The sequence below is a fragment of the Borostomias antarcticus genome (genome assembly GCF_949987555.1).
Source record: "Borostomias antarcticus genome assembly, chromosome: 13".
In the NCBI taxonomy this organism is placed as follows: domain Eukaryota; kingdom Metazoa; phylum Chordata; class Actinopteri; order Stomiiformes; family Stomiidae; genus Borostomias; species Borostomias antarcticus.
Window position 1 is genome coordinate 10277798 of NC_140246.1, and position 27924 is coordinate 10305721.

General features: G+C 49.2%; 1 protein-coding gene across 1 annotated transcript in view; it reads left to right on the plus strand.

The window, feature by feature from the left end:
* exoc4 (exocyst complex component 4) overlaps positions 1-27924 on the plus strand; it is a 119769-nt gene that overhangs the window by 56989 nt on the left and 34856 nt on the right. Inside the window, exons 12-13 of the mRNA XM_084447796.1 lie at positions 23555-23657; positions 25422-25538. Of these exons, the coding sequence (XP_084303922.1) occupies positions 23555-23657; positions 25422-25538 (220 nt within the window). The remainder of the gene's footprint in view (positions 1-23554; positions 23658-25421; positions 25539-27924) is intronic.

Below are 27924 nucleotides of genomic sequence, written 5' to 3' on the forward strand. Positions count from 1 at the left end.
TTTAGCGTTTGTTCGGTGGACAAGTGTCTGTGTCACCCCCACTTCACACACTTGTCCTCAGGACACATCAGTGCTATTTGTGGAGGTATATTACACGTCCTGATTTTTTGAAAATGGACAATGTACATTGATCAACATTAAACGTATGTAAATTTACTAGTTCGCCAGAAGGCTAATTTTCATGGGCAGTCCCTTGTCAGATGGCAATAGGCATCCTGGAGAACATGACAAGTAAAAACAACATTGTCATAAAAAAAACCATTTACACTACAATACAGTTAACCAACATGACTGGATACAAATTCAGGTTAATGGTGGTTTAAAAACACGCAGGGCGCACACACACCCTAACCCTTAAAAACTAACATTTTTGTATTTACAGTAATGAGGTTTTCCCAGCTAAGATTATACTTTTTTGAAAATATGGCAATGATGATAACTGAATGGCTTCTTATCCAAAGTTGTGAGTGATGGTTTATACAATGACTCCAGTGGTTTTAAAACACTAGAATATGAATTAGACCAACTTATCAGACAATTGGTAATGTGGGAGGGACCCATTGAGTGAAAGTATAGCTTTGCTGCGTCAGTTGATAGGAAGTTTCTGTTAAATTTCTGGTAAACCTGAACTTTGCCAAACCGAACTTTACCTTTTTGCAGTCTTTTGTGATGGGGGTTTTAAAACCAAGGTTTGCATCAATGAGCACTCCTAGTTGTACTCTGAGACAATCTTCTACTCTCAAACACCAAAAATCTATTTCTGCTCTCATGACAGAGCCACGGGCAGAAGCAATTCTGCTGCTGTGTCAACCCCGGACAGTTCCACAACTGATCGGCATCATCTCCAACTTGAGTCCTCGGATGTAGCCTCCAGATTTCTGAGGGCGTGAAGCGCGTTTCTGCTGACACCGGTTGTGGTTCTATTGTATGTGTTGTTTCGGCTGAACACTGAGTGTCCAGAGCATATTGCTACTGTGTGCGTATAGACATACTGTATGCACCTGTATCTCTGTCTGACCTGCTCCATGCACATGCTCCCAGCAGGTCACTGAGGTCTGATGACCAGGCTCTGTTGGTTGTCCCTCACTCCAGGCTCAAGACCAGAGGTGACAGAGCCTTTGAGTCTGGGGCACCTAGACTGTGAAATGCTCTTCCTCAGGACTTGAGAGCTGCGGCCTCTTTGTACATTCTTAAAGAGCAGCTGAATATGCTTCTGTTTAGACAGACGTGTGTCGATTTAATTTGACTATGTTTATGACTGTTGTCCTGTTTCCTGTGTTTAATTTTGTCGATTCTTTGTATGCATTTTAACCTGGGCGAAGCACTTTGTGAGTCCTCTCTGTGAGACATAAAGTAAGTAAATAAATAAAATGTACTTACTTACTTACTGACTTATTTACGTACTTACGCAGAAAGACTGACAGGGAAAGAGTTGGGTAGGTTAGACAGTAGAGAGAGAAGTGATGTAGAGACCCGAGGTCCAGGGATGGAAGGATGAAAGGCGTGGAGGAGTACAGAGGGAGAGAGATGACGGGTGAGGACAGCGGAACCCCCACTGACATGCCTGGTGGTGGGGAAGACATGCAGTGTAACTCTGCGCCGCCACTAATTAATTCCACTTCCTCACCCCCCTGTCACACACATTCTGTTTGAGGCGAAACAGTTTGAAATGGAATCAAAAGTTTGCTGAATGTGCTCAAGCGAGCCCTTGTATTCAGCCGAGTCCTGAGTGAGGTGTCGTAGCACTCTTCCCAAACCAAGTGGAAGCCATTTTGTAACCGGCGTTGACATCTTGAAGTACCTAATTGTTGACTGGTTGGTATTTTCAGCACAGTTTTTCTGGATTTGTAAACGCTCAAGTGTTTTAATGTGCAGGCCGGCGCTCTGATCGGTGTCCTGCTGGTCACAGTGACCCGAACCCAATGCGCCATTATGGAAACACGTATCTACCGTCAGATGTCTTCGAGTCCACCAACAAAACATCCCTCCAATCCCCTCCCTCCCTTCCGTCCCTCCTCCAATCACGCATCGATCTGCTCCCGACCTTGTTCTGCCTGTCCAATCACGTTAGAGCGGCTATCGACTCCCTAGAATGGAGGGAGGAAAGATGCTCTTTTGAAGTGTTCAGAAGGGAGGAAGGAAATCAATAGTAGTCCTGCATTCAAAATGGTAGGCGTGCGGGCTGCGTGTATAGACACTGGATTGACATTCAATATGGCTCTAGCGCAGTAAGTCACCGGCAGCACACAGGAACACGCACAACCTCCTCCACTCCTCTCCCCGTTCAGACGCTCTCTCTCTCTCTCTCTCTCTCTCTCTCTCTCTCTCTCTCTCTCTCTTCTAATCTTCTCTCGCACGTAGCAAGGATTTTCTCAGTAAACACCCCTCTGTCTTTCTTTCTCTTTCTTTCTTTCTCTTTCTTTCTCTCTCTCTCTCTCTCTCTCTCTCTCTCTCTCTCTCCCTCTCCCTACACCCATTAAACCCTGGGAGCGTAGCAGTGAATTATGGATCTGGAGGGGAAGTGGATTTCCACTCAGAGAGCAGAGCTAGAAGAAGGGAGGAGAGACAGACAGAGAGAGAGACGGACATAGAGAGAGAGAGACAGAGAGAGAGAGACAGAGAGAGAGAGAGTGAGGCAGTTTGTTTGCCGGGGGAGGGGGGGGGGGGGGTCTACCTGTCGCCCGCTCCACCACAACCGCTTCCTCTTGCCTTATCTCCCAGATGCCCTCTGGCCGGGACGACGCACGCCGCATCCGTGAATGATACTGCAAGCTTTATCGCCGCCGCGCCCTAAGAAAGTGCAACTTCAGCCTCTTTCAGTGTGCGCGAGGGAAAAGTTTTCGATCTTTGTGTCACACACACACACACACACACACACACACGCACACACACACACACACACACACACACACACCCGCAGGCATATTCACATACACGCACATCGCCTGCAGAGATTGTGTGAGAGCTGAGGGTCAGTAAGAACGCACAGCCAGAACCCTCTTCTTCCCTTGTCTTTCCTATGAAATATGGATCAACTCTTTAGATGTGTTTATCCACCCCATAATAATGAACGGATGTCATCCCCACTCCCGTCACTCAGGGCTTTGGGGATCTACAGCTGGTTGAATTGCCCAGCAGTGTTCCTCTTCTGAAGCCCGCGCTTCAAAAAAGCTGCACCCTGGGTTTCACCATCGCTAGGGACGCACGACTGAAGATGAAACGTTGCTAGAGAAGATTAGGTTTAGCCATTGTCCTAGCAGAGCGCACACACAGTGCACACACACGTGCGCGCACACACACACACACACACACAGCTCTTTGAAGCTTGGGCACGTGACAGGGTCTGCACACCACATATGTTCACACTAAAATAAGCTTATCTCAAAAGGTTTTGAGTGTGTTTGTGAGAGCAAACGTTAGTGTGTGTGGGTGTGTGTGTGTGCATGATGCATGTGTGCGTGCGTGCATGTGTGTGTGTTTGCGTGAACAAAAAATCGAGCATGTGGCCCAAAATCATCGTCAGTGGATTCCGTGCCTCTAAATCTACTGGTAGTTGAATGAGGGCTGACCATTTCTGAGGCAGATCTGTTGACACGAGGACACAAGGTTAGTGTATGCCTAACGCTAGCTGAAATCAACTCCATAGAAATGAACTATACTGCAGCTCTTGCCAAGAACGTCAGGTTTTGAAAGGCAGCGAATCGAGGCCCCCCCCCCCCCCTCTCACGCACCCTTCCTGCCAGTCAGGCTACCTTTATAACGTACGGTATTGTACATTAGAGGCGGAGTCCAACGCCCAGTAGCACAGAGAACATTAGAAGCCTCCAGCTATCAGATTGGCCCCGTCTGACCTCTCAGAGCTGCTCTCATCATCGTTTCCTGTTAACCTTTGACCTCTGCGGACCTCGACCCATCCCTCCAGCAGTCAGCCAGTCAGCAGGCGACCGAACGGGGGCCATTAATAACCCCCGGACGGGGAGATAAAGAGAGAGGGAGGAGGGAGGAGGAGTGGGAGGAGATACAGTAGCGACACAGACGGGTTAGAGGAGAAGTACAGATAGAGAGAGGTGTAGGGGATGGAAAGATGGTGAGAAGAGGAGGAGCAGAAAAATAGAGAACGCACCACGCACGCACACACACATACACACACACACACACACACACACACACGCGCACACACACACACACACGTTCCCTCTCATACAGAGTGCTCTCCTTCAGGATCAAGGTGTATGCAGAAAGGGCACAGACATACGCACTCCTTCCTAGCTCGGCCTTCTCCTTCTAGTCCCCTCTCTGTCCTCTCTCTTTCCCTCTCTCCCTCCCTCTGTCTCTCTCTCTCTCTCTCTCTCTTCCCCGACGGCGTGGGCTGCCACTCCGAGTTACTGTCACATGAGCTGGCGCTGGCGTCCACATCACAGCAGCCTTTGATTAGCCGGACCCTTCCAGACTGGCGAGCCGGTGGCTGATAATAGCGTTGTTTGATTGCTGAAGTGGAGATGTAATTGATTGATCGGCTCGCCACGTCTGGGGGGGTCAGGGCTCAGGAGGAGATGAGGTGAGGCGGCGTCGGGAGAGAGTGTTGATTCAGTACACACGCACACACGCACACACACACACACACACACACACACGCATGCACACACACGCACACACACACACAGACACGCACACACATTCACACGCGCACACACACATGCACACACATTCACACGCACACAGACACACACACACACACAGAAACACACACACATTCACATGCACACAGACACACACACACACAGACACACACACACATTCACACGCACACAGACACACACGCGCACACAGACACACACTCACACAGACACACACACACATACACACACACATTTGCACACAGACACACACACACAAACGTGCGTGCACACAGACACACACAAACGCGCGTGCACACAGACCCAAACCCATACACACACACGCGCATACAGACACACACACACACAGACACACACACATGCGCATGCGTGCACACACTTTCTCACATTTCTGTTTATGTCCCACAGGGGACATAAGGGGAGGAGAGAGGCTGGAAGAGAGAGGGCTGGACAGACAGGAAACATGTCTATTCTCTCAACTGCACAGGAAGAACACCCGGTAGTTTCAAACTGCAGGCGTTCACGAAAACTCAGCTAACATGAAACCACTTAACACACCTTTGTCAAAATAGATTCTGGGATTCTGGATTATAATGGCCACAAATGATAGACTGCAGAGTAGAAAATGAGGCTATAACTGAGTTAGACGGTGTTGGTGTGACTAGGATTGATGCGAGGCTATCAGGGCTTGTAAAAGTACTGGAGGACAGGATGGAACACCAGTTGGATGAAGAAAGGTAATATGAGGGGAGCTTCAGTGCTCTGCAGTGGGAAGCTTTTCTGGGTGCTGATATTACTGGTGCTGCCAACCAATAAAAGACGTTCACCTCAGGGCTTTGTAGCTCTAAAACGTTTTGTCCCCTCTTTCTCTCTTTCCCCTTTCTACTCTACCTCTTCTCCCCCCTCCTTCTCTCTCTCTCTCTCTCTCTCTCTCTCTCTCTCTCTCTCTGTTTTTCTCTCTGTGCTCTAGTTAAAGCCCAGTCATATTGTAGCAGTATTCTCCTTGTTCTGTACGGCCAGTGGAAAGCCTAAACCAGCACCCCTCTGACTGACTGTAGACTATAGAGATCATAATCAGTGAAAGTCTGTTATTATGTGTGTTCACACCCACCTGTCCCTCCACCCTCTCATGAATGCATATGCATGAGTAGGAAAACACAACGTGCCCTTCTGCCCCCCTGCACCAGGCAGAATGTGTGAGCCATGTGCGGTCTGCGCGTACTTGCAGTTCCGTGCCATGTTGTCAGGCGGACGTTACAGCAAAATAGCGCCCAAAACGGGCGCTAACATGTTAGTATATCTGCCCCTATTGTCCCCTCCTCCCTTCTCCTCTCTTCTCCTCCCGGCCCTTCTCCTCTCCTCTTTTCTCCTCCTCTCTCCTCTTTTCTCCTCTCTTCACCTCATCTCTCCTCTCTTCTCCTCCTCTCTCCTCACCTCTCCTCCCCTCTCCTCTCCTCTCCTCCTGGCCCTTCTCCTCTCCTCTCTTCTCCTCTCTCCTCTCATCCCCTCCCCTCTCCTCTCCCCTCTCCTCCGCTCCCTCAAGTCATCGTAGTTCACTTCTCCTCCGCTGAGGCCTGGCGAGGGCTGTTAGGTGCAGCGGGGCATTAATTGCTTGGGCGGTATCACCTGTAACTTGCCACCGCGGCGCTTTTCCTCCCGACTAATGGTTTTCCGGGGGAGTCGGCCACCGCTGCTCCTCGCCATGGCGTCTAGCCGGCGAGCTCCCGGGCCGCCCGCGCAGTCGGCAGTCCGAGCTGGAAGAGGAGAGGGAGCCGAAAGCCTCTCCGTATGGCGGGAGAGGGTCAAATCCCAGCTGGCCGCGAGATATGAGCTTAGGTTTTAAAATTCAGCACAGGACGAGTTGAAGGGCAGCAGCTATGCAGAGCAGCCCAGAGGAAAAAAAGGGTCATGACTGAGCTCGTGTGAGTGGAGGGTTAGGATTTTAAGTCCCTCTTCAGAGAGCGCTGTGTTTAACCTTGGTCTCTGGCCACTGAGCTATGGTAAAAGTAGTAGAAGACTGTATTTATAGAGAAGCTCAGATGTCAAAGCGGTATTAAAAAGAGGGCGTTCATACGACAGCGGTTCCATGAGCGTAGCAGCCCGGAGTTGAGCTCCGTTACCAACGGTGTTTTTCCCCCCAACCGACGCTTGACCGCCCGGCGCCCTCGACCTCCCGAATCCGTCCGGCCGGCGTCACGAGAGCGCCAGAAGACTCCGTAGTCCAGAAGCTGAAGCCGGGCCGTTCCCGACGGCCGCGTTTCCTGGTCGGCGGCAGCGGACCGGGAAGAAAGGAATTCTCGACAGGAATTCCCACGTCGTTGGCGAAAGCGCTCCGGCGGACATCCCTCTCTCTCCCCAGCCCCGTTTCCCCGGCTAAATTCATTACGTCCCCCTGAAAGGGAACCCAGCTCAATATCCTAACAGGGTTTCTCCCCCCCGGAACTGAGTAGAATAGGTGAGAGAGGGTGAGAGGGGAAAAATGTGAAAAATCCATTATGTTTGATGTCGGTGTCTAACCCTTCAGCGGGCGCTCGCACCAACCTGAAAAATGACATTAGGCGTCATGTAATGCGATTGCCGTGATGTGTGAATATGAAATTTCTAATGGATTTGGGCAGATTATACCAGTCTTTATCTCCAGTATTTATTCCCTCTGGTTCCAAATGCAATTTTCTAAGTACAGTGTTACTGGCGGAGCAGCAGAGAGGGCTGTGGGGGTGGATATTATAATTGTTTTGTGTGTGTGGAGGGAGGTGGGGGGGTCTAGACAAAGATACAATGACATATTCGAGGTGCAGTACAATCCTTTGACATGTTCATATTGTGTATTCGGTGAGAGTTCTCTCCTCGTCTGTGTGGAGTTGTGAGGTGTGTGAGATGTCAGGGATATGAGAGCTTTTATAGGGAACCCCCCCCACACACACACCTTTTATTTTCACTTACTCACTCACACACACACACACACACACCTTTTATTTTCACTTACTCACTCACACACACACACACACACACCTTTTATTTTCATTTACTCACTCACACACACACACACACACACACACACACACACATTAAGCGCATATTCCATCTATATCTACGGTATATAGTAGTTGGGGGTGGGGAGTCTTCCTAGCACAGCTAGCGGCAATATTTAGCTCTGTCTGATTAGGGCCGCGGCGATCTTGATCAGCGTGTGTGTGTGTGTGTGTGTCTGTGTGTGTGTGTGTCTTGATGTGTTCCCGCCGACATTCCCGCAATTTTCTCCCAAATCAGCCGACGACGCTCCAAGCTCCAAACCCAGCCCCTAACAAGACAGATTAGCAGGAGGTTGTTTACCCCCTCCATCTACACACACACACACACATGCTGAGAGCCAATCACTCTCTCTCACACACACCCACGCACACACCTGTACTCATAAAGATGAAAACAGAGAGAGAGAGAGAGAGAGGGAGAGAGCACATTATGCAAATGTCAGGTGTCAAGTGCAAATTAGATTGGAACTACGTGAAACAGAATTCTGGGAACGGCGCCGCGGCTCCCTAGGCAACGGCACGCGAACGCCTGCGGGGCTCTAACTAGAACCTTCCGGAGAGAAGTGTCATCTCTCCGTCAGAGCGCCAGTCCATCGGGCGGCGTGGTGTGACGTCCAGATGTTCGTTGTTGAAGGAGGATTAAACAAAAGTAACAACAACACAGCTCCTCCAGGAGGGAGTGAACCCAGGTCACCGCTCTCCACGCTAACGCCATAGTTGACTGGGCGTTGCTCCAGCGTTGTCCCAGCGTTGCTCTGACCTCTGACCCCTGCTCCCTGCACCTGTCCGTCACTCAGACTGACCATAATGTCAGGAGGAAAACACAGCCTTGTCTGGCTCTCTCCATTCTGACGCATCACTGACTCTTCCACTGGTTTAAACTCAGCCTGCCCTTAGGTGAGGACGACCCTCCCCCCTTCCCTCTCTCTCTCTCCTTCACTCTCCCCTTCCCTCTCCCCTTCCCTCTCTCTCTCTCCTTCACTCTCTCCTTCCCTCTCCTTCTCTCTCCTTCACTCTCCCCTTCCCTCTCTCTCTCTCCTTCACTCTCTCCTTCACTCTCTCCTTCCCTCTCCTTCTCTCTCCTTCACTCTCTCCTTCTCTCTCCTTCACTCTCTCCTTCTCTCTCTCCTTCTCTCTCCTTCACTCTCTCCTTCACTCTCTCCTTCACTCTCCTTCACTCTCTCCTTCACTCTCTCCTTCTCTCTCTCCTTCACTCTCCTTCACTCTCTCCTTCACTCTCCTTCTCTCTCCTTCACTCTCTCCTTCACTCTCTCCTTCTCTCTCCTTCACTCTCTCCTTCTCTCTCTCCTTCACTCTCCTTCTCTCTCTCCTTCACTCTCCTTCACTCTCCTTCTCTCTCCTTCACTCTCTCCTTCTCTCTCCTTCACTCTCTCCTTCTCTCTCTCCTTCACTCTCTCCTTCACTCTCTCCCTCACTCTCTCCTTCTCTCTCCTTCACTCTCTCCTTCTCTCTCTCCTTCTCTCTCCTTCACTCTCTCCTTATCTCTCCTTCACTCTCTCCTTCTCTCTCTCCTTTACTCTCCTTCTCTCTCTCCTTCTCTCTCTCTTTCCTCTCTCCTTCACTCTCTCCTTCTCTCTCCTTCACTCTCTCCTTCTCTCTCCTTCATTCTCTCCTTCTCTCTCTCCTTCTATCTCTCTTTCCTCTCTCCTTCACTCTCTCCTTCACTCTCCTTCTCTCTCTCCTTCTCTCTCCTTCTCTCTCCTTCACTCTCTCCTTCTCTCTCTCCTTCACTCTCTCCTTCTCTCTCTCCTTCACTCTCCTTCACTCTCCTTCTCTCTCTCCTTCACTCTCTCCTTCTCTCTCTCCTTTACTCTCCTTCTCTCTCTCCTTCTCTCTCTCTTTCCTCTCTCCTTCACTCTCTCCTTCTCTCTCCTTCACTCTCTCCTTTACTCTCCTTCTCTCTCCTTCTCTCTCCTTCACTCTCTCCTTCTCTCTCCTTCACTCTCTCCTTCACTCTCTCCTTCACTCTCCTTCACTCTCTCCTTCACTCTCTCCTTCTCTCTCTCCTTCTCTCTCCTTCTCTCTCCTTCACTCTCTCCTTCACTCTCTCCTTCACTCTCTCCTTCCCTCTCCTTCTCTCTCCTTCACTCTCTCCTTCACTCTCTCCTTCACTCTCTCCTTCCCTCTCCTTCTCTCTCCTTCTCTCTCTCCTTTACTCTCCTTCTCTCTCTCCTTCTCTCTCTCCTTCACTCTCTCCTTCACTCTCTCCTTCCCTCTCTCCTTCACTCTCTCCTTCTCTCTCCTTCACTCTCTCCTTCCCTCTCCTTCTCTCTCCTTCACTCTCTCCTTCACTCTCTCCTTATCTCTCTCCTTCACTCTCTCCTTCTCTCTCCTTCACTCTCTCCTTCCCTCTCCTTCTCTCTCCTTCACTCTCTCCTTCACTCTCTCCTTATCTCTCTCCTTCACTCTCTCCTTCACTCTCCTTCTCTCTCTTTCACTCTCTCCTTCACTCTCTCCTTCTCTCTCCTTCACTCTCTCCTTCTCTCTCTCCTTCACTCTCTCCTTCTCTCTCTCCTTCACTCTCTCCTTCTCTCTCTCCTTCACTCTCTCCTTCTCTCTCTCCTTCACTCTCTCCTTCACTCTCTCCTTCACTCTCTCCTTCTCTCTCTCCTTCACTCTCTCCTTCACTCTCCTTCTCTCTCTTTCACTCTCCTTCACTCTCTCCTTCTCTCTCCTTCACTCTCTCCTTCTCTCTCTCCTTCACTCTCTCCTTCACTCTCTCCTTCACTCTCCTTCTCTCTCTTTCACTCTCTCCTTCACTCTCTCCTTCTCTCTCCTTCACTCTCTCCTTCTCTCTCTCTTTCACTCTCTCCTTCTCTCTCTCTTTCACTCTCTCCTTCACTCTCCTTCACTCTCTCCTTCACTCTCTCCTTCTCTCTCTCTTTCACTCTCTCCTTCACTCTCCTTCACTCTCCTTCTCTCTCTCCTTCTCTCTCCTTCACTCTCTCCTTCACTCTCTCCTTCACTCTCTCCTTCTCTCTCCTTCACTCTCTCCTTCTCTCTCCTTCACTCTCTCCTTCTCTCTCCTTCACTCTCTCCTTCACTCTCTCCTTCACTCTCTCCTTCACTCTCCTTCTCTCTCTTTCACTCTCTCCTTCACTCTCTCCTTCTCTCTCCTTCACTCTCTCCTTCTCTCTCTCTTTCACTCTCTCCTTCACTCTCCTTCACTCTCCTTCACTCTCTCCTTCACTCTCTCCCTCTCTCTCTCTTTCACTCTCTCCTTCACTCTCCTTCACTCTACTTCTCTCTCTCCTTCTCTCTCCTTCACTCTCTCCTTCACTCTCTCCTTCTCTCTCTCCTTCACTCTCTCCTTCACTCTCTCCTTCACTCTCTCCTTCTCTCTCTCCTTCACTCTCTCCTTCACTCTCCTTCTCTCTCTTTCACTCTCTCCTTCACTCTCTCCTTCTCTCTCCTTCACTCTCTCCTTCTCTCTCTCCTTCACTCTCTCCTTCACTCTCTCCTTCTCTCTCTCCTTCACTCTCTCCTCTCTCTCCTCTCTCCTTCACTCTCTCCTTCTCTCTCCTTCACTCTCTCCTTCTCTCTCCTTCACTCTCTCCTTCACTCTCTCCTCTCTCCTTCACTCTCTCCCTCACTCTCTCCTTCTCTCTCCTTCACTCTCTCCTTCACTCTCCTTCACTCTCTCCTTCACTCTCCTTCTCTCTCTCCTTCACTCTCTCCTTCACTCTCTCCTTCCCTCTCTCCTTCTCTCTCTCCTTCACTCTCTCCTTCACTCTCTCCTTCTCTCTCTCCTTCACTCTCTCCTTCTCTCTCTCCTTCACTCTCCTTCTCTCTCTCCTTCACTCTCCTTCACTCTCCTTCACTCTCTCCTTCTCTCTCCTTCACTCTCTCCTTCACTGTCCTTCACTCTCCTTCACTCTCTCCTTCTCTCTCCTTCACTCTCTCCTTCTCTCTCCTTCACTCTCTCCTTCACTCTCTCCTTCTCTCTCTCCTTCTCTCTCCTTCACTCTCTCCTTCACTCTCTCCTTCACTCTCCTTCACTCTCTCCTTCACTCTCTCCTTCTCTCTCTCCTTCACTCTCCTTCACTCTCTCCTTCCCTCTCCTTCTCTCTCCTTCACTCTCTCCTTCACTCTCCTCTCTCCTTCACTCTCTCCTTCTCTCTCTCCTTCTCTCTCCTTCACTCTCTCCTTCTCTCTCTCCTTCACTCTCTCCTTCTCTCTCTCCTTCACTCTCCTTCACTCTCCTTCTCTCTCCTTCACTCTCTCCTTCACTCTCTCCTCTCTCCTTCACTCTCTCCCTCACTCTCTCCTTCTCTCTCCTTCACTCTCTCCTTCTCTCTCTCCTTCTCTCTCCTTCACTCTCTCCTTATCTCTCCTTCACTCTCTCCTTCTCTCTCCTTCACTCTCCTTCTCTCTCTCCTTCTCTCTCTCTGTCCTCTCTCCTTCACTCTCTCCTTCTCTCTCCTTCACTCTCTCCTTCTCTCTCCTTCATTCTCTCCTTCTCTCTCTCCTTCTCTCTCTCTTTCCTCTCTCCTTCACTCTCTCCTTCACTCTCCTTCTCTCTCTCCTTCTCTCTCCTTCTCTCTCCTTCTCTCTCTCCTTCTCTCTCCTTCTCTCTCCTTCACTCTCTCCTTCTCTCTCTCCTCTCTCTCCTCTCTCTCTTCTCTCTCCTCTCTCTCCTTCTCTTTCTCTCCTCTCTCTCTTCTCTTTCCTTCTCTCTCTCCTTCACTCTTTCCTCTCTCTCCTCTCTCCTTCACTCTCTCCTTCTCTCCTTCACTCTCTCCTTAACTCTCTCCTTCTCTCTCTCCTCTCTCCTTCACTGTCCTTCACTCTCTCCTTCACTCTCTCCTTCTCTCTCTCCTCTCTCCTTCACTCTCCTTCTCTCTCTCCTTCTCTCTCTCCTTCCCTCTCTCCTCTGTCCATCAACCTTTCTTCACTCTGCAAACAGAGCACTTCATGACAGCAGGCATGTTGACTCTCCTGACCCAAACTAGCCTCCCTAGTGGAGTAGCACACACACACACACACACACACACACACACACACACACACACTCACGGAAGCATATGCTGTGTGTACTCCACCTCCCATTCTTTCATGTCATTTTTCATCTGAAAACACAGGTCAAAGGTCAAAGCTGGCTCAAGGTTGTCTGTTCCCACCTGCGTTCCAACACACGCGCGCGCACAAACACACACACACACGCATGCACGCACACACAAGGGATAGGATGAATGAATAACTTAACCTCTAACACGATATTCATACAGTCTGTGATGCATACAGTAGGTTGCAAAGCACTGTGTGTGTGTGTGCGTGTGTTTGTGCGTGTGTGTGTGTACGTGTGTTTGTGTATGTGTGTGTGTGTGTGTGTGTGTGTGTGTGTGTGTGTGTGTGTGCGTGTATGTGTGTATGTGTGTTTGTGCGTGTGTGTGTGTGTGTGTGTGTGAGAAGGATGGTCACGCGGCCTCTGTAATGTGACGTGTGGGGGTGATATCAGTACTGTAGAGGTCAGGTGACTCCCGCAGCTGGAATTGCATCTTGCCGCCGCCCCAATATCAATCCTGTCATCTCGCACCCCCGGGCAGCGCACACTGTGATTGAGGCATTTCTCCAAGTTGTGTGTGTGTGTGTGTGTGTGAGGCATTTCTCCAAGTTGTGTGTGTGTGTGTGTGCGTGTGTGCGTGTGTGCGTGTGTGCGTGCGTGCGTGCGTGCGTGCGTGCTCTCACTAATAATACCAGCTCGCTTTCCATATACCAGCAAGGAATTTTATTTTACACATTTTCAATCAGTCTCTTCCCCCTCCCTCCTCTCTTTCCTGGTCAACGTTGTCAGTGTCTGTTGGGGGAGGTGGGGGCGTTGAGGGGGTTCTATTATAAGGCCACCTCCATGCCTTCCTTATGGTACTTCTGCTTTCAGAGTCAATCAGGCTGCATTGGACCTCCGCGCCAATCCAATTTACTACCTGGGCCACGGGATAGAGAGACCTGCGCTCACATACAGCCCTGAATGGAACAGGGGAACCAGGGAGAGAGAGAGAGAGATGAGGGAGGAGGGGAAGGAGAGGGTTGAGGTTGGGACAGAGGTGGAAAGTGGAAGATGAGAGAGGAAGAGATACTGCAGAGAGAGAGGGAGAGAGAGAGGAGGAGGAGGGGGAAGGTGGGCAGATGGAGGTGTTATTAAAGCCAGATATGAAATGGCTACTCTGTAGACTGGGGAATAGGAAATGATGGGGTTGTGTGCATGCGTGCGTGTGTGTTTGTGTGTGTGCGCACGTGCGTGTTTGTTTATGGGAAGTGGTCTCCTCCACGCTGACCTATCGAAGCAGCTCGCGCTCCGTCGGCGAGTCGTCCTCCGTGCTCCCTGCTCCCCCGGCCTCTCCCCCCGGCTCCGGAACACCGCCCGCTCTCGGGGTGTCCGGGAGTCCCTGGAATCCGCCATCTCTGTGTTGAACATCGATTCATGGGCTTTGGCGATCGATGGCTCCGGTCTCCGTTTTTTGACCCCTAGGATCTCGTGTATAGCCAGGCGGGGCAATGCAGCGGGCGGTGGGTTTGGTCTTACGCACATGCGGACCCCCTGGCAATTTTTATATATATATATATATTTATTTATTTATTTTTTTACTTCCCGGTGCGGTGACTTTACCCTCTGGGAGAGAAAGGCCAAAATATGAACATCTTTCAAACTTTTTTTTATTTTCCGCGGAGGGTCACCTTGGGTTTCTAGAACCCGGGAGAGACAAAGGCGCGCTAAGACGCCGTCGGCGCAGCTCACGTTTCCTCTCAGGCGCCCGCCGCTCGCCACGCGTCCGTCCCTCGAACCGTCGCCTGTGAATGAAAAGAGATTCACATTGAAATGCTGGCTACCGGGTAGAGGCTGCACCTGCCTTAGCTGGCTGCTGGAGCGGTTGTTCCTCAGCGGGTGAGGGGTGGGACGGGGGGGTGAAATGTGGTTCATGGGGACATTTGGCCCGTAAGTGAGCAATTGTCTCTTATTAAGAGGCGAGGGGAAATGGCCTGTGCCTTTCAGCCATTTTTAGACTGAAGGGTTTGATGGGGCATTTTTTTTTTTTTTTTTTTTTTTTTGAAGGGGTCCACAATTACCCCCTACTACCAATCATACACACACACACGCGCTCTCTCACACACACACTCCCTTTTTTATAACAGCTCCCACGTTCAACAACTGCGCAGTAAATCCACCTGCCTGTCCTCCCAGAACAGCCATTATACAGTATGCACAAAGACGTGATTTGGCCCCATCTACTCCCATTATTTCAGCCGATTGGGAGGCTCTCCTCTGAGCTGTGTGGTCCCTAATGGGTCAATCTCCTGTGGAAGTGACAGAGTAGCACCCCCCCCCCCCCCCTCACACACATAAACACACACACTCCATTCACAGGACAATAAAAGCTGCTCGCTCGAGAATGAAGCAACTGCACAGGAGCCGCAGGGGAAGATGGGTGTGTGTTTGTGTGTGTGTGCGCGTGTGCGCATCCTCCAGTGTTTATGTACCTCCGCGCATGTGTGCTACCATTTTGCAACGTGTGTTTGCTTGCGTGTGCGTCTGCGCGCACACCAGGGTTTCGGTGCGAGCGTGTGCGCAGACTCAGAGAGACCAGAGTTGGTGCAGAGCGTTGCCGCATAGCCACCACGGGCCCAGACGAAGCGATTTGAAGGGGCTGTAACATGGCTGGGTGCACCTGCAGTCTCCAGGGTCTCCCTGAATGAACACCCTGGGTGGTAATCAGTATGACCGGCCTATACAGAACAGTGTAGGGAGGGGGAGAGAGAGGGAGGGAGGGAGGGAGGGAGGGAGGGGGGGGTGGAGGAGCAGCAGAGTGGGTTTGTTGTGGGGGATGATTTGTCATGGTGACGTGGCGGCGTCAGCTAGACGAGGCCATCTCATTTCCTGTTGGCCGCAGGAAGCCCGGACTGGCGGTGGGAGAGAGAGCCGGAGGTGATAAATCTCACCTGTTTTAATTGGTCTACTCCGCAAAGACAGGCCCGGGCCTACACACGAGCACACACACACACACACACACACACACACACACACACACACACACACACACAGCTTTAGACACAAACATACACAACCACACACACAGCTTTAGACACAAACATAATACACACACAACTTTAGACACAAACATACACACACACACACACACACACAGCTTTAGACACAAACAAACACATACACACACACACACACACACACACACACACACACAGCTTTAGACACAAACACGCACACATACATTTGCACACACAGGCATGTACACACTGCACTTTAGTACACCTTGACACCTACAGAGAAACACTTTTACACACAGGGCAGGTTCCCTGTACAAAAAAAATATGTTTTTTGTTTTTGGAGATTCTCCACTGTAACATTTAATAATAAGTGCACACTATAAAGCATTTAATTCATCATTTGTAATATTTTACATTAAAATATCAAAATGATATGCACTGGGCTACTGAATAAAATGTCTGATTTAAGTAACGTGTGCCAATGGTCTAAATCCAAAATTCGAGCCTGCTTCCGATATTGCGCAACCAGTTGAATTGTTTAAAGGCACTAAAGAAAGTAAAGTAGCATTACTGTTTTCGGTGGCCTAATGGTTAAGACAGGTGTTTGCACTGCAGTAGACCAGGGTTCAAAACCACCCCTGTGCAATAAAAAAAACAAAAAACACTGCAGACTAGTTGAAATCGATCGCAATTGCATTGCTAGCCTTAATATCTCATTAGTAAATGCTGTGTAAAGCTTAGATAGCTTGCACTTTAGATCAACTCCCATATAATACTTTACCAACATCCTACTAAATGCTTTATAACTACTTCAATTCATTATAAAGTGTTTATAAAGCATCTATTAACCCACATACTAACCATTTTAACCATGTCTAATTCATTACATGGATAAATGCATGCATAAAGTACTTATAAATAGTTGGTCAATCATTAACTTCCACGTTATAAACAACCTGATGAACCATTAACAACTCATGAAAAACTTGTTTGTAACTGATATGATATGTAATTTACAAATGGTAAATACATTGTTTATAAAGTATGAAAAACACTAAAACAAATTTTACATTATCTTATTAATGAAGAATATAACCTTTATACATGTGTTAATAAATAGCTTACTAATGTGTAATAATGAATGAATAACGCTTTATAAATTATGAATTAAGTATTATAAATGCTTTATAGTGTGCACTTATAAAGTGTTACCAAAGGGTTAGGGTTGTAACCCTAACCCTTAATCCCAAATGAAGATTACACAGGCAATATTATTAGACAATGAATCCTCTTCCTTTGCCATGTAACTGCTGGGAAGCCTATAACGCTCCCCATCGTTCACCTCCCACACACACACACACACACACACACACACACTCTCCTACTTGCTATTCTAATTAGCAAAACTGCATTCCTCTGCCTCACCAGCGCAGCCTCCCTCCAACGTTATGCCGGCGAGCGTGTGAGATGTGGCGTCGGGGGCGGGAGACGGCCGGCACACCGGGGGGTTGGCGAGGGGCAGGGGGCGGCTGGCAGAAGCGTGGGCGGCTGTGTTGCACGGCCATATGCATTTCACCGAGGCTCTTCTTTGTCTGCGCGGAAAAGCTCAACACACACACACACGTACACATACGCTCTCACAAACACACACACGCGAGCGAGCAGCTTAGACAAGGTTTTTTTTACACGGTAACCCACCAAATGGAATCTTGATGCTTTCTCAAAGCCATTTCTCATACAGGCATTCCTAGTCATCTGGCACCACTCGAGGCAACATCCAGAACAAACTGTCCCACTGCCATCTAGTGGTCATAAACAATGCCTGCACCTGGATGCAGCATCATTGCAGTACCTGTTGCCACTGTGGATGCACTGTAGGTTTTTGATTAAGTGTCTGATAGTGCCATATGATATCACATTTGTTACCAGGGGCTTTTCAAGTGTGTGTGCCGTTCACACTATCTCAACTCTCGTAGTTGATGACCATGGTGATCGTATTGATCTTTTATGTTTTTAATTATACATAATAAATGTTTTTTTCCTCATTCATTTTATTCCCCCACGCATGCAGTATTGGAATTGCACTTGTAGAACTATTAAAAATGTGCCATTTGAGCAATGAGTAAAACTAATGTTCGATAAGCTATTAAAGGCCATAAAGTGGCCCCATGCATTAAAACGCCTTTATGACTTGGATGTCATGGGGAGGTGACTGAGTAGTGCTGATGCAAGCATTGTCCACCTACTCACACACACACACACACACACACACACACACACACACGACACACATACACACACATGACAGATAGACACACATACACGTGCTCACCCATCACTCACACACAGTCAAACCTAACGTTTTGTGATTTGGCTTTTGGAAAGTATAGAGATACGCACATGCACAGTCACACACACACCCACACACACCCCCTCCCACGGAGTGCAACGGGTCTCGGCAGGGCGTTTTTATATGTGTTTTTCTGTTTCTGTATAGAGGCGATCTACTGTATGTACAGTATGCACAATATTGAGTCCAAGACAAATTTCCCTAAGGGGACAATAAAGTATATCGTATATCGTATCGTATAACATTCAGGGAGGCACAGCAACCCACAATTACCCGGCACTGGCCCCCAGGCTCCGACATCTGCTTCCCTAATGACTGCTAATTACACAGCGTCTAGCGCCGCCCGGCGCAATCAGCGCTGATTCACTGGGATTTCAGTACGACGGGACAGAACAAGCGCACGCGTACGGACGTCCCTCAGGTGTGCGCAGCAGCTGACCTTTCAAGTGCTTTCATTTACACATGTACACACGGGCTACGCTCTCACTGTGTTTCTTGTGCACATGCGCACACACACGCACACGCACACATACACACACACGCACACACTTGATGCTCACATGAACAAACATTCAAACAGTACTGACCGGCTCTCTCACTTCCTTTCTATCAGTCTTTCTCTCTGCACCCCCCTTCTCTCTCTGTCTCTCACACACACACGCACACACACACACACATACACACACACACACACACACACACACACACACACACACACACACACACACACACACAAAGCACCATCTCAGGGTATGTCCATCCCTCTCAATCTCCCTGGCCTCCGAGGGCTTGTCTGTCTGTGCTCTGGTTTCAGAGTCGTTAGTCTGCTGACCAGACCTAGATGATGATGATGATGATAATGATGATGATGATGATGATGATGACAACCCATCAAGCCTTCCAGTGGTTCTATGTCTCTCTCTGCTGTAAGGGAGACTGTACGTGCACTCGCGCGCGCACACACACACACACACACACACACACACACACACACACACACGCACACACGCATGCTTCTAATTATCTAGCCATAATCCCCTTATTAAGGTTGAGGTATGCCTGCTGCTGTTTCTGGCCTGCGGAGAGGAGTGTGTGTGTGTGTGTGTGTGTGTGTGTGTGTGTGTGTGTGTGTGTGTGTGTGTGTGTGTGTGTGTGCGTGTGTGTGTGAGTGAGTGAGTGAGTGAGTGCACAAGCCTGTGTGTCTCTCTTCTCTTTTTCTTTAAGAGTGTGTTTGTGTGCGTGCGTGTTTGTGTGTTGGCCGAGGACGGCTAAGCAGATTATCAGTGTTATTAATTAGAATTTTCACAGACAGCGAGGGGTCCATGCCGCTGTGACACCCCACCGTATCCGTGGTGTCTCCGTGGCGACCGGGTTCACACCTTAGCTGTGCCATGAGACACTCTGTTGCCGGGCGTTCTGTTCTCTTTTGTCAAGTCAAGTCTGTTTATTGCCTCATCACTGTGTACACAAGTATACTAGTGAATAGTGAATTTCTTATGTGCGTGAACCTCCAACGTGCAGTTACAGTATACATATAGTGCACAAAAAAACAGCATATAAAACAGTGTACATAAAACAATACGAACAGCATTTTGTGTTTCTGTCGACAATCGTGGTAGAAACACAAGCAAATCATTGTTGAATCCAACCCACCCTTTGAATGAGAAATGTTGGATGAGGCGTTCTATCCTTCGATCAAAGACGTGTTCTCCAACATGCACCCAAGCATCGTCCATCACTCTGGACAGAACTCATGCTCCCTCCTTATTACATCCTTCTTCTCTGTTTCTTGCTCTTTCTCCCTCATCTGGGCTTTTGTATCCAGCAAAGGTTCTCCTTCAATGTCTAGCCTTCTCTTGCCTCCTCCTTCCTTCCTTCCTTCCTTCCTTCCTTCCTTCCTTCCTTCCTTCCTTCCTTCCTTCCTTCCTTCCTTCCTTCCTTCCTTCCTTCCTTCCTTCCTTCCTTCCTTCCTTCCTTCCTTCCTCCCTCCCTCCCTCCCTCCCTCCAGGGTCAATTTAGACTAAAGTGAAGACTCGTTCAACCTTGGCTCTTCCGTTCAGAGTTTAGACCTGTCTAGAAGCTTTGGTGGAGTTTGTGTGTGTGTGTGTGTGTGTGGGGGGGGGGGGGGGGGGGGTGTCTATTAGGTTCTATTAGGAGTCGTTGCTTGGCAACAGCCTGCCTAGTGGGTGTACTGTCATTTGGGTTTCTAGGTGGGTGGCTATAAAGTTGGTGATGTGGAGATCTAATGAAAGTTTAAAAAGCTGCCTACCTGTTGTCCTCCTCCTCCTCCTCCTCCTCATCTTTTTATACCCATCTCCATCTGGTTCAGAGAGAAGGAGAGAGAGAAGGAGGAGGAGGTGGTGGTGGTGTGTGTTCATGGCCCTCTCCTGCCTCACCTGGTTCAGAGAGAGAGAGAAAGAGAGGAGGAGAGATAGTACATGCTTATTGATGTTTGAGGCGCTGACAGGATGTTTCCGAAGCCATTGTAAAAAAAAAAAAACGCCTTATGCAAAATCAAACGCACAATGTTGTTGCTCAAGCTGCTTCGTTTTCTTCTGGGAAACGCTGCCAATGTCACCTCTTAGTTATTGGCATTAAAGAACAGGGAAGAGCAGTCGTTGTCGTCCAGATTGTTCTAATAAACTCTGAAAAGATATAGTTTTGTTTCTCCATTCATTAAAAGCTTATTTTTCATTACTTTTGCAAAAGAGGAAAGTTTACATAGCGTAAACGCTTGTGTTGTTAGGTCAAAGGTTTCCCACAAACATTTTCAGAAAGTATAGAACATAACTATTTATTACCTCAGTGACTGTGCAGGGCGAAAGGTAATGTTTTCGGTTTGTGAGTGCTTTTGTCTTTCACAAAACACGGTGGAAGGGTGTAGCATGGTCCAACTTAGAACTAAAAATTAAAAAAAATTTGGAGCGGATCTAAAGCACGAGGAGGGTCCACGGGCCGCCCAAAAACACGGTCAGCCAAATGAATTCACATTCATTTTTTGAGCCAGGATTACACAAAAACTACCAAACCGATTTTTAGGAGCACCTTCGAAGGGCTGTATCATCGGCCATCTTAGAACCCATTCAATTTTGGATCAGATCCGAATCACTGGCCGGATACACAGAAGAAAACAAAAATTAGAACAAAGTCACTGCCTGTGTGGGGGTGCTAGAGACAGAGGGTTTTGATCGGGGTGTGCGGGGGGGAGAACCTGGTGTGCACCGCATTGCCCCCCGCCGGCTGTGACCTGAGGGGGGCACCACAGAGCCGGCCCAAATACAGCCACCCATTCACCTCCAGTCATTCTTACCTCCACCCCAGCAACAGCGCAGGGCAAGAGGTCATGTTTTCAGTTGCGTGTTTGTGTCCATTAACAGGATTACACAAAATCTACCAGACACATTTTATGCAACTCGGTAGAAGGGTGTACCACGGTCCAACATGAATTGAACCCATTACATTTTGGAGTGGATCCGAATCACGGGTGGGGTCCACGAGCCGCCCAAACCAGCCATTCACCTCCATTCATTTTTTGTACGCGGACTACGCAAAAAATACCAGCACGATTTTCATGAAAATGGTGGACATTTTTGGCGTGCACAGAGACATGAAATGCATTCAGGAGCAGAGGTCTGTGCTCTCTGAGCACAATTTTTAGTTCTTGATCATGTTTTAACCAATAGAAACATGACAAAGCAGGAGAGGAGGCAGTGTGAGGTGAGGGGGATATTAGCCCCCACTGTTCCAGCATCCTAACACCAGAGGCGCTTAACATAGTGGGGGGTCTCTCTGAGAAACCAACTGTCAGGCAACTCTCGTGGAGAAAGAAAATGACAGTAGAGTAGTAAACAGTAGAGTCAACAAACTAACAAAATGAAAACATTGGATCACAGGAAAAATTTCACCATCAACGTTAGCTTTCTGAATGATTATGCGATCTGAACGTTGTCTGAACGTTGTCTGAAGGGCCAGACGGACAGAGCCTTGTACCATGTCCTCCGTCAACATTATTCAAACGTTATCACCCCAACTTTCATGCAAACACATTCTCTCTCTCTCTCTCTCTCTCTCTCTCTCTCTCTCTCACACAAACACACGCACACACACACACGCACACACACTCTTATCTCTTAGAAATACACACACACTTGACTAGATCCATCACCATGATGCGCGTATTGAGACAATGACAATAACCGCAGCTCCTGATGAATCCCTCAACTCTGCGTGTCGCGTTTACGCTGCAAGTTTGTCTTGCAATCAATCGGGGGAAATGGAGTTGTCAGCACAAGTTGTATTTTGAGTAAATGAGTGCTATTCAACAATGCATGGTGCATCCTGAAGATGGGGCACATGCCTGGGAGTCATTTTTAAACTTGGCTGTTTTTAATGAGTTTTTTGATGAGTTTCCACTCAAACTAAGAAAGGCCTACAAAGAACTCACTCATCGATTCCCCAACTGGGAGTTCCTGACAGAGAGAGCTCTTTGTAGACTTTACATGGTCCATCTATTTCCCATGTTTTTTTCCGTCTTGTCTCTCTCACTTTCTCTCTCTCTCTCTCTATTTCTCTCTCTCTCTCTCTCTCGCTCTCTCTCTCTCTCTCTCTCTCTCTCTCGCTCTCTCTCTCCCTCTCTCCCTCTCTCTCTCTCACACACACACACACACAAACACCCCCATGGCTCTTTTTGCTGACTAATTGGCTGGGCCCAGTGCTGAGTGAGTGGGTTGGTTTAACTCAAGAGAGAGGAGAGAAGAGGAGGAGAGAGAGTGGAACCATCCAGTCAACACAGGGTGATCCATCACCCAGCCGTACTGATCTATGAACCCTGCCCACACACGCACGCACACACACACACACACACACACACACACACACACACACACACACACACACACACACACACACACACACACACACACACACACAGTACCCCCAGAGCTTGGACACCATGTCCAAGCATCCTCCTCCTCTTTCTCTTCTCTTGTGTGTGTGTGTGTGTTGAAGCAACACTCAAGTGCTCGGTGGTGCGTGTTAGTGTATTAGACGGGGCCGTTGTGATTATCGGTGATTCCTTGATAAATGAGGTGTGTGCGTGTCTGTCACGTTACTGTGTGATCCTATCTGACCAGCAGCTGCCTCTCTGTTCACACACACACACACACACACACACACACACACACACACACATACACACACACACACACACGTAGATCGGAAGCTCTATGATGATTAAAGCAGTGAGTTTGAAGAAGACACAGACAGCAGGTCAGCATCTAGCCCTCAGCTTGGACTGTGACGATGGTGACATATTCACAGTTCTCTGACGTCGGACCGTGTTCTCTTCCTTACTGAAGGTTCCTCCAGAGCAAGGCCTCGTGAGTCCTGATAACGGTCGGCTCTGACGCTCTCTCTCTCTCTCTCTCTCTCTCTCTGCCTCTCTCTCTCTGTCTCTCTCTCTCTCTTTCTCTCTCTCTCTCTCTCTCTCACTCTCCACGTCCTTCTCTCCACAGGTTCATCCAGGAGATTGAGATGAATATGGGCCCAGGCCAGGCCAAGCAGTGCCAGCTCAGAACCTTCCTCACCTACTACATCAACGACCTCTTCCTGAACCAGGTCAGAACCGCTGTGCTTCCACACCATAGACAGGACGTCCTCTAGGCACAAAAAAACAATACAAGTCATGTACAGGGCTATTGGGTCATGGAACTGTCTTCCGAGTTATATACGTTCTATCAAAGGAAAGGCTTTTAAAAAGGAACTCTGATCCCATCTACATCTACATGCGCTATCCTGATGTTTTACCACATCCACTTTTCTTGTAGGGCTTCTTTTTTGTTTTTGCTCTAATTCAATGATGTTTGTTGACGTGATGATACTTTTAAGATCCATGTGATCTGCTGTCCTGTCTTGGTTTTATATACATTTTTATAGTTTTTCTTTTTTATTTTGCTCTTTTTTTTTTTCCTTCTTATTTGTTATGCTTATTCCTACTTTCCTTTTCTTGTACAGTATGTGTCACGTAGTGTTTTAATGTTGTCCCGGACCCCAGGAAGACTAGCTGGTCGTCTAGGCGTCAGCTAATAGGTATCCTTATAATAAACAAATAAATGTTAAACTAATGTTCAAATGCAGCTGGATTTGAAAGGAAATGCGCTGGCTCCTCCCCTATGCCCAGGTTTTGTTTATTTGTTAACAGTGAAGTCGAACACCACAAAACCTGGGCATAGGGGAGGAGCCAGCGCATTTCCTTTCAAATCCAGCTGCATTTGAACATTAGTTCTTCGGGAGCCTATAGTCGTGACTAAATGAAAAACTAATTTAGGTACTGTAATACACTTTGCGGTTTGTGTAATAAAAACCCTAGGAAGAAAGGCCTAGTAAATCGCACCTTGTGTGCTGCTGACAGCTCACACAAACGCAGGACTCGTTAGCAGTACCTGAACAGTGGAATGCTTTGGTCAGTGACCAATCAGAGGCCAATCAGCCTCCCTGCACAGCTCACTATCTGCGCGGGCCAATCGTTTTACGCACACAAAATCCAAGAGTCTTCCCATCGGTGTCCATGAGTATCATCGTTGGTTCGCCCCAGTGAGAGCTTCTGGGTACTACACATTACTTACAGTGAGGGACGGCAAGGACCTGCTGCAGCTCAACATAACCTCAGTATGATGAAACGCTCACTCGAGACCCTCTCCTCGCATAGACAACTAGAAATGGTGCTTGGGGAGCACAGACCTCCGCCCATGAATGCATTCCGTGGATCTGTGCGCGCGCACATGCGTGTGAGCAGGACATGTTATTGGGCATGGTGTTGCTGCAGAGCTTTGTGCCAGTCCAAACCCCGTGTCTCTGTGACCTTCCCATGTCAAGATATGGCCGTTTCAATTCCCCCCATTGACAAGAATCCCAAAAAATGAATGGAGGTGAATGGCCGGCCGTGTTTAAAATAGCTTCCAAGTCATCCCAGGCTTCACCCCTCCACTGAGTTTCATGAAAATCGGTGTGGTCACGTCTGCGTAAACCGGCTAACGAACAAACAAACAGAGAAAGCAAGGTCACAAAATACATTATTTAACTGTTAACTAATGCTTATTTAGGGTTAGGTTAGGTTACTAATATTAATTAATATATTAGTTAGGGTTAGGGTTAGGGTTAGGTGAGTTAACCTTAGTTAACATAAATAACATTACCAAATGGTTAATAGAGACATTAGTTAACTGTTACTTAATGCTTAATAATGCATTAACTGATGCTTATTAATGTACCCTTATTGTAAAGTGTTACCGAAAGCAGCAGCAGCAGTAGAAGGCAGCCGGTCACAGTAGCGCGGCTGGTCCAGTGACGCTGTGGTCTGTCTGTGTCTGGCGGGCGGCTCAGGTGCGCACAGAGATCAACAAGGAGATCGAGGCGGTGAGCAAGGCGGCCGACCCGCTCAAGATCCTGGCCAACGCCGACACCATGAAGGTGCTGGGACTCCACAGGCCTCTGCTGCAGGTGAGGAGCATGTGGGGAACACTTACACACGCACGCACGCACACACACACACACACACACACACACACACACACACACACACACACCATCATTAGGGCCCCCCACCGACCTATCTCCCAGGATTATAATTATTGCAGCTGAAATAACATTTGATCTTCCCTGACCCTGTTGCTGCAATAAAGTGGTTATATGACTCTCTCTCTCTCTCTCTCTCTCTCTCTCTCACTCTCTCTCACACTCTCTCTGCCTCTCACTCTCTCTCTCTCTCTCTCACTCTCTCTCACTCTCTCTCATTCTTACTCTCTCTCTCTCTCTCTCTCTCACTCACTCACTCTCTCTCTCTCTCTCTCTCTCTCTCTCTCTCTCTCTCTCTCTCTCTCACTCTCCATCTCTCCCCTCTGTACCTGCCTGTCTGTGAGGGGGGACCAGGGCTGGTGGATCAGGAGAGTAGAGCTGTAAACCAGGACAGTTGCTGGGGGGAGCTGGCTTGTGCTCTACTGAGGAGGGCTGCTGGTTTAGGGCCGGACCCCCAGCTCTTCCTCATGAGGCAGGATAATGCTGAACCTTATGGGTCTTTCCGATTTTTTTTGCTGAGGGCCTGGGGCTGCCTCAGACCCTTACGGATGGGGGGGGGGGCTTAGAGGCTGAGCCCTGGGCGTGGGAGGAGCCTCGGTTCTACAACCCACTGCTCCAGTGTCCCCGAGGACGGGGGCTGGAGGACACCACAGGACCGGTCAGAGCAGACAGGAGTCGTCTCCGTCAGGCTGCTGGAGAGGCTCTGTGTGGCGGTACGAGGGGCGAGAGAGAGTGGGAGAGAGAGAGAGGGAGAGAGAGAGGAAGAGTACGGGGGGCGCTGCCCAACTCAGTGAAGGACATCCTGGCCCGTCCGAGGGAGGAAGACTCTCCGGAGTTTCCTCTGCTGACGATTGAGGTGGACTCTGGAGACGGTCAGGAGAGTGGGAGCCAGCTGCTGACCTTCAGTCCTCCGAGACTGGTGACCTCAGACAGGTGAAGGTCAGGGCTCTGTGTGAGGCATGTGTGAAGGTGAGGAATGTCAGGGCATTGCGGGGGGGTTGGGACCCCCCAGTGGCAGGGGTTTCTAGGTGGGGGGAGCAGTGTAAGGTTCAGGTGGCGGGGGCTGTATAACCCCCCCCATCCCTAAAAGGACAGGGGACTTGGACAGTGGTGCACGGGGGCCTTGCCACCAACCGCTTTCTGGCCCGGCTTGACCCAGGGGTGGGGGAGGAGACAGAGGTGTGGTTCATGTGTTTTCTGTTTGTGCACGTCTTGTTCCTCTGTTTGTTCTTTTGCCGGGGTTATGTTTAGGGTTGGGGTTTGTGTTTTCTAAGGAACTGTTTGTTTTGGGCCTACAGTACACATGCAGGGGGAGGGCAAAGTGTGTTTTGCTCAATTTTCTGTTTGGGCAAGCTAAGTTGTCCATTTGGGTTACACGGAGGAATAAGGTGAGAGGGGCGCGGCCCACGGACCCAGTCCAGGTGGTTAGGGGGATGGTCTCTGAGCGGCTGAGGGTAGAATACACCTGTTTTGTGATCATAACAAGGTAGCTGAGTTTGAGGGGGCGTGGTATCTGGGGGGGGGGGGGGCGATTTGTACGGTGGGGGCAGATGGACTTGATATTGGTTTGTGAGCTCGCGCTGTTCTGTGCTACTGTGGGTGTTTGTGAGTGTGTGTGTGGTGGGGGGAGGGGGGGGGGGGCTATTGTGAGTGGGTGTTTTTTTTAAGATGATAACTTTGGTTTTAATTTGTGTGCTGTGTAGTGTTTTGTAAGGATGTCTCAATAAAGAGCATCAAAAGTCTCTCTCTCTCTCTCTCGCACACTCTCACACACGCATGCAAACTCAAAAGCAGCACACGCATACACACACACACACACACGCACACACCTACAGATACTCAAACAGCCGCTGGTCTTTCTACCTCAAGGCTATTTCCTCCAGAGCAGGAAGTCTGCCCATCATCTCCATGGATACACTGCCCATGTGTTAATGAGTGTATCGAGCGTGCTCGCGGCAGCGTGAGTAAAGCGGCTCCCCCACGAGCGCAGCCTCACGTCTGATTGGTCGGGGGGGGGTGAATGAGTCACCGGGGGATACGGCCGGGCCTATGGTCCAGCTCCTCGGGCAGATCGCGCCGCATTCATCCTCACATGCTATGTGTCGACCTTTTAGATTTCTGCTCTCCAATATCTGGGGCCCTGCCTGAGTATGTGGGAATCATACTAGGCGGTGTGTGTGCGTGTGTGCGCGTGTGTGTGTGTGTGAGCGTTTTCCTTGTTTAGCCAATTAGTGCTCATTTTTGAGCCAGTCAGGGGCCATCCAGAATTCACCAGGGACCATGATGAGGCCCACTGACTGTCGTGGCTCTT